The sequence below is a fragment of the Prosopis cineraria genome, unplaced genomic scaffold (assembly GCF_029017545.1).
Source record: "Prosopis cineraria cultivar Desert tree isolate PC_DT_omini unplaced genomic scaffold, ASM2901754v1 PC3, whole genome shotgun sequence".
NCBI lineage: Eukaryota > Viridiplantae > Streptophyta > Magnoliopsida > Fabales > Fabaceae > Prosopis > Prosopis cineraria.
In genome coordinates, this window is record NW_026555334.1 from 6,835,597 (window position 1) to 6,846,845 (window position 11,249).

At 34.2% G+C, this 11,249-nt stretch overlaps 1 protein-coding gene across 2 annotated transcripts; it reads left to right on the forward strand.

Moving 5' to 3' along the window:
• Positions 1 to 4,440: 4,440 nt before the first annotated feature.
• Positions 4,441 to 8,050, forward strand: LOC129306355 (probable plastid-lipid-associated protein 4, chloroplastic). Of its 2 annotated transcripts, XM_054946908.1 has the most exons (6): positions 4,443 to 4,804; positions 5,630 to 5,743; positions 5,956 to 6,051; positions 6,140 to 6,214; positions 6,712 to 6,779; positions 7,568 to 8,050. In XM_054946908.1, exons 1-6 carry the CDS (start codon positions 4,484 to 4,486, stop codon positions 7,638 to 7,640), a joined length of 747 nt encoding a protein of 248 aa, XP_054802883.1. In that variant the 5' UTR covers positions 4,443 to 4,483; the 3' UTR covers positions 7,641 to 8,050. The 2 variants fall into 2 exon arrangements, with proteins under 2 accessions (XP_054802884.1, XP_054802883.1); XM_054946909.1 differs by lacking the exon at positions 6,140 to 6,214 and having other exon boundaries at positions 4,441 to 4,804.
• Positions 8,051 to 11,249: the final 3,199 nt, after the last annotated feature.

Here is an 11,249-nt window from a genome sequence, read left to right on the forward strand (position 1 = left end):
ATTGAATTTGAATATAGGAATATCATATTTTTAGTAAATGAGTTTCCTAGCAGGGGAAAAGTTGATGTAACTATATCTCTTTATGAGACATAGGAGCAACATAATTTAGAATAAATAGATAGGCCTGAATCATCACAAAATGCTAGTCTAAGTGGAAGTTCCTAAAGGTCTGCCAGAAGACCCAAAAAGAATCAAAATTCACAAGAGACCCCACTTCGAAAAATTAATAGAGAAAGTGTGCCAAAAAAGATGCTTTTAAATTGAGGGTGAAGCGTTGATGGTAACTCTTCTAGATGATGATGAGCCACGTTTTGTAAATGAAGCTTTATCCGGACCTGCTAAGGATAAATGGAAGAAAGCAATGGATGAAGAAATAGATTTCATAAGGACCAGCCAAGTATGGAAATTAGTTAATTTACCACGTGGCCGAAAGGCTATTAGGAACAAGTAAGTTCTTAAAATCAAAAGAAAAGTGGATGGATCAATAGATAAATACAAAGCTTGCTTTGTAGCAAAAGGGTATACACAACAAGAGGGAATATATTATGAGGATACATTTTCTCCTATTGTATGCTTCAATTCTATCAGACTGATTCTAGCAATAGTAAATAGTTTGGACTTAGAATTACACCAGATGGATGTAAAAATTGCTTTTTTAAATGGAGATCTAGATAAAGAAATTTACATACAACAACCATTAGGTTTCATTGAAAAAGGAAAAGAAGATAAAGTATGTAAATTAAATAAATCAATTTCTAAAACAATCATCCAGACAGTGGTATTTAAGGTTTCACAGAGCAATAACTTTATATGACTTCCAAATGATTAAGGAAGACCACTGTGTTTACATCAAGAGATTCAATAAGAACTTCGTAATATTATCTCTTTATGTGAATGATATTCTATTAGCCGAAAATAATTTGGATTCGATAATCGCTATTAAAGAATGGCTTTCATCAAATTTTGAAATGGAAGACATGGTGAAGCAAAATAAATTTTTGGAGTTAAAATCTAAAGAAATCGCTCTAAGAAGCTCTTTTCTCTTTCATAAGAGAATTGTATACGAAAAATTCTTGAACATTTTAATATGAAAGACTATAAACCCATGGATACCCTAGTAGCTTCAGATATGAAGTTTAGTCCTGATATGGGTTCTAAAACTAAGATAGCCTAAAAGAAAATTGAAAGAGTTCCATATGCCAGTGCAGTCGGAAATTTGATGTACATAATGATGTATACAAGAATAAATATCTATTATGCCGTAGGACTTGTGAGTCGCTACCAATCCAACCCTGATGAAGGACATTGGAAGGCTATAAAGAGGATCTTAAAATACTTAAAGGGTACTGTTGACTATGCACTGTGTTATCAAGGTAGTGATCTATGTCTGATAGGATACTCCGATGCAGATTTAGGCAGAGATGAAGATGAACGAAGATCGACTTTAGGCTACACTTTCTTGCTAAATAATGTGGCCATTTGTTAGAGTAGCAAGAAGCAAACATGCATTGCCTTACATTCTATAGAAGCTGAGTTTATAGCATGTACTGTAGTAATGTAAGAGGCTATATGGCTAAAGAGATTTTCAAAACATCTTGGGTTTGAAAATGAAAGTACAAATTTAGTGTTAATTTATTGTGACAACACTACAGCCATAGCCTACACTAAAGATCTTAAGTACCACAGCAAAACCAAATACATAGATATCAAGTATAATTTTATAAGGGATTATATAGCACAAAATGTTATCATTATTCAATACAGTTCCACGAAGTATATGATAGTAGATACCTTAACAAAACCCAGAGCTAATGAGATATTTGAGAAACATGTAAGGGCTCTTAGCATGGCTAGATTATAAAAGGACAAACTTGATGTAATATTTTGGTTATATTAATGAGAATTTTCATTACTTCCATATATGTACACTTGAGAATATACAATGTCTACTATGTCGTATAGGTTGATAAGGTTGACTCTCTCACACGAGCAACTGCCTTTGACATTCAAATCAAAGATGAGACATTTATGTTCACTAGTAAGGCAACAAAAATGTTGATATGGTAGAGAAGAAACATAAATCATATGTCGTCTCGATCAAAGAGCAAGTCAAGGTGAGATCCATAAGTATACTTAGATCGATTTATGGATTCCCATATCCATGATACTTATAGCTAAACAATAAATTCTTCTAAATTGACATCATACAAGATCAATAGAAAAGAAGAATTTGAGTTTAGGTACAGTGAGTATCTAAACTTAAGTTTGTATGGTGTTAATAATAAATGAAAATGACGTACGCTCTTACAAGTAAGAATAACAATGTAACATGTGTTTTATACCACATGTGCCTAAGAATCACAATGAGAAACAAGTAAATAAATTCCTACTTCATTGCTGTGTGAGTCCCAGAAAAGAAAAATCCTCTCAATGATATCCTTTAACTTTGACATTATCATGGAGATATGTTACAGTGTTTGCTACTTTAACATACATCCTATGGTCATGATTGATGCGACCTAAAGGTATCATGTTAGGAAAGTGACTGTCTCCTATCAAAGTGGCATATGGGTGAAAGGAAGATTATCTTAAATATACATGTCTATGTTCATATTCAAGACATGTCCCTTATGAAACAATTTGTTGATTCATAAGTGTGGATACTGCGTATATAAGAGAGACTGTCTGAGTCTTAGACTGACTCAAGAGGGATAAGATTAGTCATAATGAGAAAAGTGTATATTGGTAAATCTAGGACATTAAAGCACAAATTCAATAAAGAATAAATTCAACTATAAGGTTATTTGCACTAGTCCTTAATATGATTCCTAGTACGAACACCCAAAATGAAGACATCAAGCCTATGCGGTCATGCAAAACACCTCATATGAAAGAAGAAAGAGAAAGACCTATGATATCTTATCCACTAAGTATGAGTGGAAGATGTTGGATTATCCATCTTTGGTGGATTGACCCAAAATATAAGCCCATAGGGTTTTACCGCGAATATGAAAGGGTTTGGATCCTTAAGTATAATATGCTTTAGGCCTTTATACACAAATATCCTTATTATTCAATTGATTATTTGGAGGGAATGGTTTCGGTATAACCTCCACGTCCGTGGAAAGCGTTCATGTAAGGGGTCAGTTGAAGCATATAGAACTGAGCATTTTCTGGCTTTTCGTTCAATACACACAAAACAGAAAAGACTCTCATACTCTTCCCACTTGAAAAGAAATCCTTCTCTTTCGTCTGTGCATTTGCTGTGAGTCTAAGAATCAAGTTCGGTCTATAATTTCATTCTCGCATATGGTATAGTGCTTGGCCAACTCAACAGGTATGCTTTTCTCCTTAGAAACTTTTAGAAAGGGATAAGACTACTAACAGTGTCTAGGTTCGAACCTTCATGGGTTGACCTAGACCTAATGGTCGATGCTTACTAAGATCGAACTGCTGCCTTCGATCAAGATGAGATGACAACAAAGGATTAGGATAGAACAGCTCGGGGCGAGCAAGACTAGACGACCGGCTTTGACCATGACTAGACTACCTGCTTTGACCATAACTGGGCTGTCGATAACAACTGTGACAAGATCGCTAGTGTTGATTAGGATCAGATCGCCATCGTCTATCAAGACTAGCCTCCTCCATCACCCGATGCCGATTTGTCATCATTGTCATCGTCGTTCGATGTTGTTCTAACACCGTCGTCTAGTGTAGGTCTGCTACCATTGCTTGGTTTTGGTAGTTGCATCCAACCTTTGTCAATTTGTTGCCACCATCGCCATCTGGGACTAGTCTATGGTTACCATCTTTGATCCTTTCACCTTTGTTGTCCAATGCCATATGTCACTGTTAACAATGAATGTTATGATGTCGTCATCTAGGTCCAATCTGCAACCCACCCTCAGACTACTGTAATTGTCCAATGTTACTCCTTAAGTGTTAATTGGGATCAAACTGCGAATGTCAACTAAGACTAGACTAATGTTGTTGATTGAGAATAGATCATTAATGTCATCCGAGTTTGGACAGTTGGAGTCGACCAAGACCTAGTCATCACCCTTGATTGGAATCGGACTGCCAACTTTAATTATAACTATATCTCCAACATTTAAGTTGCATTTAAATTTAAATATAGAATTTAAAATTTTATTTAAATTCTAAACAAATTATTTCAATATTATAATTTAAAATGTTTTATATCATTCATATAAAAAATTTAAAATTTATAAATTTTAACGTGGAATTACAAATTTTAATTTTCAAACTAAATTTACTCATGCAAACGCAATTCAAGTGAATTGTCTTGAAAGTCGTGGATTGTCGGCAAAAAAAGAAAGTCGTGGATTGCCTTGCCCTATGGACGGTAAGCTTGTTCCTCACGTGTCTTTTAAGTTTAACAAGTGCAATATTTATAATTACTTGATTGCAGTTTCCTATAATTAATTAATAACCAAGTGTCGCCAAGATCGCAATATCAATGGCCTTATCCTCTCCTCTGGTTCTTCCCGTTCTCAACCCCATTCCACTCGACAATTTGCCCCCAAAATATCTCCATTTCCATTCAGAACCTTCTCCTGCGACCCCTCGCTTCTGTGACAACGAAACCAGCCATTATGGCTCCATCTCGAGGGCTTCTTCTTCAGCATCGCAAAAATGGAGAACAAGAGTCTCCTTCTTTCCCGCTTTCTTGAAAAAGGGCAAAGACGCTGAGGATCTCAAGGACGAGCTTCTCGAGGCCATTGCGCCGCTAGATCGAGGGGCTGATGCTACCCCTGAAGACCAGCAAAGAGTTGATCAGGTGGGTTTCGTTTAGGGTCCATCTATTGTGGAAATTTCTACTAACTTGGACATAGTTCTTCACTGTGAATTTCTAATTTTGTTGATCCTCTGGATTCTGGAAGATGGAAGGTTTTTCTCTTCTTAGGATGGAGTCACAGTAGCAGCATGTTATGCCAACCATTAGTTAGAAGTCACAAGAATCCTTTTGTTGATAAACTAAATATGAGAAATAACAGCATAATCCTCAAAATTGAAATATCGCAATAAACTCTTTATTAATGCAAGTTTTAAATTCTTTCATTAAAACAAAAATTAAATTCTTAAAATGACGTTTCTATCAATCTACATTTTGTCATCTCTCATGATTTGGCCACTTTCACAGGGTAGTTGGCAGGCAGTAATAAACAATGCTCTTTCACTTGGTTGTTTCAATAATTTTGCCAAATGCCAAAGTTCTGCCCGAAACAGAAAGTACCTTAACAGAAGGAGAGAGAGATTAGCGAGAAGTTTCACACTCTCACTGAGAATCAGCTGATGTAGTTGGGTGTTAAAAATATTATTGATATTGATTATTGATTTCTTTTGTTAAAAATATAGCTCATTAGAAAATATATATTCACTGAAATTTTAATTCTCTGTTTTTTTATCTCGTGTTGAAAGCCATTAGCTTAGTTCTATTTATTGTAGTATTTTTTATTCAAATTTCATTGTTTAATTAAATTTATTAAACTTAAATTATATTATCTTAAAAAGTTTGACTATGATTATTTCCCAGTGCATTGGTATTAATTTCACACGATTATGGCATTTTTATTCTTGATAGTTGGAATTTATTTCTAAATAGATTGCACGCAAACTTGAAGCAGTTAATCCAACAAAGGAGCCTCTGAAATCCAATCTACTTGATGGAAAATGGGAGCTTATATACACTACCTCAAGGTCAATTTTGCAAACCCAGGTAAACATTGTCTATGTCCTGAATCTGAGTTATAGTTATATAATAGGCAAGAAAATTCACACAAAGGCTTGTCTTTTATGCATAGATAGGAAAGTTAGAACTTGTTACTTTCACTGATGCCTTCCTTTTTGAATTTTTCCACTTATTTTTTCAAGTCACAGTGATTTTTGCATGCAAATATTGCACTAACTTCGTAATTAATGTATTGACAGAGGCCAAAGATTTTGAGATCAAGGACAAATTATCAAGCAATCAATGCAGATATTCTTAGGGCCCAAAATATGGAGTCTTGGCCATTCTTTAACCAGGTGAGACATTTTGAAGATGAATAGTTGCTACAAATTTATGCGGTTCCTTCATATTTCTCTAAAAAAATAAAAAGATAATATTTTGTAGGTTACAGCGGATTTAACACCTCTGAATGCAAAAAAAGTGGCTGTCCAATTTGATACTTTCAAAATTGCGGGCTTTGTAAGTGTTCTTGAGTGTCAATGGTTACTTTGTATCCTGTATCTACTATTTAGGAGTGAAATTTATTAGCTAATTAATGAACAAGCTCAAAGGAAGCCCATGCACAAATTGTGTTATCTTCTTTTAGAGCAAGTTGAATATTCTCTGTTTAAATTTTTGTATATCTTGGTATTTGTAACCCTAATGATTAATACAGATGAATGCTATGCATAAATTTAGTATTAAGTAAAACTAGATATTTTTCGTTGTTTGACGCAAATGACAGATGATAGTTTAATTTTTTGGAGGATTGCGTTTATTTTTCTAGAATTTCAACTCTGTTGAGCTGTGTGGAAAAAGATTGAAAGAATAAAAAAGAATTACACGAAGCTCGAGATGAGTCACACTATTCATGACTTGTGAATGATGTAGATCTCTATAGATTTAATATTGATTGATGTTGGTATTGACGTTGAATTTTTATTAATGATATCTGTTGTCATGCTGTACGTATGCAGATACCTGTTAAGGCACCTGGAAGAGCCCGTGGTGAATTAGAAATAACATATTTAGATGAAGAGCTACGGTGAGTTATGTGCCATATTTTATTTAATACATTTTCAACATTTCATTCACGTCCAGGTTTCTTTTCCATGGAAATATATATTCATTGACAAGTCAGAAACCTCTTGAGGTGGAAGGAGTTAAAAGTTCTTCTGTTTGAAACATGAATTCTCCTATATATAGAGACAAACACTAAACCTTGGTCACCTTGTTTCATCTCCACTTTGAATCGATGGGATTTTAAATTTTTAATCTTATGAGATATCATGTTCATGCGAGAAGATGGACTTGTTGCACTAATCCCTATACATGGATGTGAGATTCTTGAGTAATACTCACGTCAGAGTATTATTCTTGACTCTTAAATTCCACAGCTATGATCCTCCCTCATCAATATTTCAATTATCAATATCAGTATCAATATCAATATATAATATAAAATCCTTAGGAAGTCATATGAATAGTATAGCTCATTTAAAAATTTTTGTAATGCATGGGCCAACAACTTTAAGCTACTTCCAACCATATTTCACATGATAATAAAAGTAGATTTTTCCTTCCATGAAAAAATGACATCTTTTCTTTTTTGCCTTTAACCCTTTAATTATGAAAAGTGAGAAGAATGGTGTAGTCGGATTATATTTCTCTCTCACACCTATATTAATTAATATAATGGGTAATTTTGAAAAGTATCAAGTATCATACATTTTTGATCAAACTTAAACTGGGAAAAAATGTCTTACAATTTAGTCCGGATGGAAGATATCAAATTGAAGTATTAATTGTTTTTCCCCCTACATCATATGACAGGATATCAAGAGGTGACAAAGGAAACTTGTTCATACTGAAAATGGTTGATCCATCATACCGGGTTCCTGCATAAATATGATGCATTATCAGTACTTGTGGCTCACGTTACTCTTTTCACTGGCCTCAAAACTGAATCATTGCTTCCTGAGGAAAAGATTTATGTTCAAACCTCATAGGCCACATGGTTTAGTGTAAGTATGACATTCTGTTTTTGTTCTTTTCCGTTGAAGATATTAAATAAACCAGTTGAAAGTGGGGAGTTAATCAGCTGTGTCTCTGCTGTGGTTTTCTTCCCTGGAGACTTCGGCTTTAGAGCAATGTATGTACTTTGGCCCAGAGACAATGGTTATATTGACATGATTTTTGTGTATATATATGTAATAATAAAAAAAATGAGTCTGAAAGTGTAATGCTATCGTGCAAGGACTTTGTAACTTCAGTCCCTATTATCAATAGTAGATGTGACAGTATAATTCACAGTTCTGCATGCAAACTAAATAGTCAGATGATTATTATCCACTTGTCCCCCCCCCCTCCCAAAAAAAAAAAAAGTCTGAACCAATATCAAATATCAAAAGAAAGAAAAAGTAGGTAAAAGAATCTCTAATATATTATTGAGCACGGCATGTAGTTTTTTTAAATGATCAACAATAACGTAACAAGTCCATATGCATTTACGCTGACATGAATCCTTTGCTGTTCAAAAATAATACTTGTCTCACCCTATGATATCTGACGATTTAATTTATTTTGTCTCATCATGCAGATTTTCGTGTATTAAAAAAATGTTGTCTCTGCTATCTTTTCAGTAAATTAGAATGACAAAGCAATTAAAGGGTGATTATAAGATGTAATCAATATGGTGTAATTTACATAAATTAGTTGGAAAAAAAAAATGAAGTAACTCCTTCAACACCCAGAGACGACTAAAACTTGTAATTTCATTTATACCAATAAAGAAGTTTTGGGGCGTATCATAGAGCCCTAATCCCAAGTAATAAAAACAAATTTCAATGAAGTTTACTTAATCTAGAATGATATAAAGAATTGCATTTATTTGAATGTTTACATTTAATAAAAATAGAAAATGAATCAAATATAACAATTTGGCAAATCTTCAAATTCTCTTCAAATCTTTAAAAAATTGTCAAATTCTCAAATATCTTTCAAATCTCGTCTATTCTTTGTTTTTGACAAAAGTGTTGATCCTATCATATGTATTAATAATCCATTACTTTTGCCTTGAATTATCAAAAATAATGGTGCTACTAAACGAAGGATTTCAAGTTTATGTTTATGCACAAGTGGGGATTGCTTGCAGAGGGCAACGCCTAATTGGGTGTCAAAATCAATATCAATGTAACATATAAGACCAAACTAAGAAATACTAATTTTTCATGCCAAGTACGATATACTGCTACTTGTCTCCTACCTTATTGTTTTGTACTTTTATTTTGATTACAAGCAGTAGGATGCAGGATCAACTTGCGATCTGGCGCTAGCAAGGGCAAGCAATGTGTCACTGGGCTATAAAGTCATTAACTTGTTTTGTACTGTTTTTTATTTTTTATTTTATCATTGGGTACCTTGAAAATATCCTCGCCATGCAGGATTATTATTACCTTTTGTTGCTTTAACATATTTATTTAACGAGGTTGTATATTCTAAAACTCAAACTTAAAACCTTATAACAAGTTGATTTAGTTTTTTTGACCAATTGAACCAAGCAGCACTTGGTTTTTGTACTATTTTAAAAATGCATATTTTTCCAATCATGCATCTTGAAGGATTATCCTACATGTTACTTTTGGGTGATATTATTTTTGGGTACAAAAAAAATCGATAGTTCGTGAAGCTCAGTTAGGGTTAGAAAACTAATGTGGGCTTCGAAGCCCAATTTCAAGCCCAACTCAAAATATTTGGGCCTCATTCAGCCCCACTAACGGCTTAGAGTTCGATCTTATCAGCGAGCAGTTTGACTTGGATCGAATGCACCTCGCTCTCAATCCTGTGCCTCTGCCTCTTTGGAGGAGAGGTGGAAATGGAGATATCAGTCCTGGGAGTTGGATTACAGCATGGTATTATAGAAATAAAGCAACTATTAATTAATTAAATAAAACCATCTAATGTTCATTTATGAAACCAAACCAAAACCCATAATTCAACATTGGTTTGAGCAAAAAAAAATTTGAAATACACACATAAACACACAGAATTCGAGATTGATTGAGTGCAAGAAATCTTATAGACACGCACACAATCACACATTTCCAAGAGAAGGATCAAAACTCAAAAAAATTCAACATTGGTTTGAGCAAAAGCAAACTTGGAAATACACACATAAACACATAAAATTAAACACTGATTGAGTGCAAGAAATCTTAGAAACACACACACAATCACACATTTCCAAAAGAAGGATCAAAATTCATAATAATTCACCACTGATTGAGCACAAGAAAACTTTAAAACACACACGTTCTCAGGAGAAGAGATCAAAACCCATAATTAATCAATCATTGGTTATAAGAAAATTTAGAAACATACACACAGAGCAGAACTAAATAATGCAAGAGCTGAAAACAGAACCAAGCTACTAATGTTCAGATTCACAACGTTCCGGTTCCTATTCATTGAGTATAAGAAAAGTTCGAAACATACACATAGAGCAAAACTAGCTTCTTCAACGTTTAGATTTGCAATGTTCAAATTCTCTCAAAGCTCTCAAGTTTCGGATTAGCAATACAAGCGGAAGAAACAGGTGAAACAGAGCAGAACTACCTTCAACGGAACAAAATAGAGCATAATTGGATCTGGAGAAAAAAATCAGACGACCATCGATTGAAGATATAGGCCATATATTTTCATATATTCATCCAAACAGAGGACCACCATTTTAGATCCAGTAAAGAATGGTTGGATGATATCATACCTTTAGATAGAAGAGCAGATCGAGGAGGAGGTCAGAGCATCCGAGTCGAGTTTCGAGCATCCGAGTTCAATTTAATAGGTCTCAGGTGTTTTCGTGTTTGTTAGCTTTGCAATGTCATCTAAGACCTAGAACAAGCTCGATTTGTGAGCTACAAATGAAAAAATGGCCACTAGAATGGTGAGGAAAGATGATAGAACGAGATCACAAGCTTAGGGAAAGAAGAATGGACTCAAATATGTTACTAGATGGTGGGGAGAGGCGAAGGAGAGAAGGACTAGAGTCACTGGAGATATGGAGGAGAGACGATGGACTGACGGAGGAGTAAGGCAAACGAGACGAGCAACACACAAAGAAGCGAGAACGAAGATAGGTTTTGAAACATGCACACGAGCTTGAGTAGGAGGAAAAGACAAACATGAGGGGAGGGGTATCATAGTCATTTTAAAATAATAGGTATCATTAATAATGCATCTTCCTTCAACTGACTTTCCAAAAGCTACTCATATGAGTTTTTCAAATTTTTTCATTTCAGCCTATCCGAAAAGCACATTTGAGAAGTCAGTTTTATTATTATGAATTATCCCCAAACAATATTTAATTTCTTCAAAGTGAAAAGTAGCTTTTTGAATGTAAAAAGTGAAAAAACCAGACACACCCTAAATAGTTAGATGATTATTATTCACTCCCCCCCTCCCCCCCCAAAAAAAAAAATATGAACCAATATCAAATATTAAAAGAAAGAAAAAGTAG

Bases quoted from the DNA above. Each gene is read 5' to 3' on its own strand.
- LOC129306355 (XM_054946908.1), top strand. From the start codon at position 4,484: ATGGCCTTATCCTCTCCTCTGGTTCTTCCCGTTCTCAACCCCATTCCA. The intron at 5,744-5,955 runs GTAAACATTGTC...ATGTATTGACAG, and splicing joins GGTCAATTTTGCAAACCCAG to AGGCCAAAGATTTTGAGATC. The intron at 6,215-6,711 runs GTAAGTGTTCTT...GTACGTATGCAG, and splicing joins CTTTCAAAATTGCGGGCTTT to ATACCTGTTAAGGCACCTGG.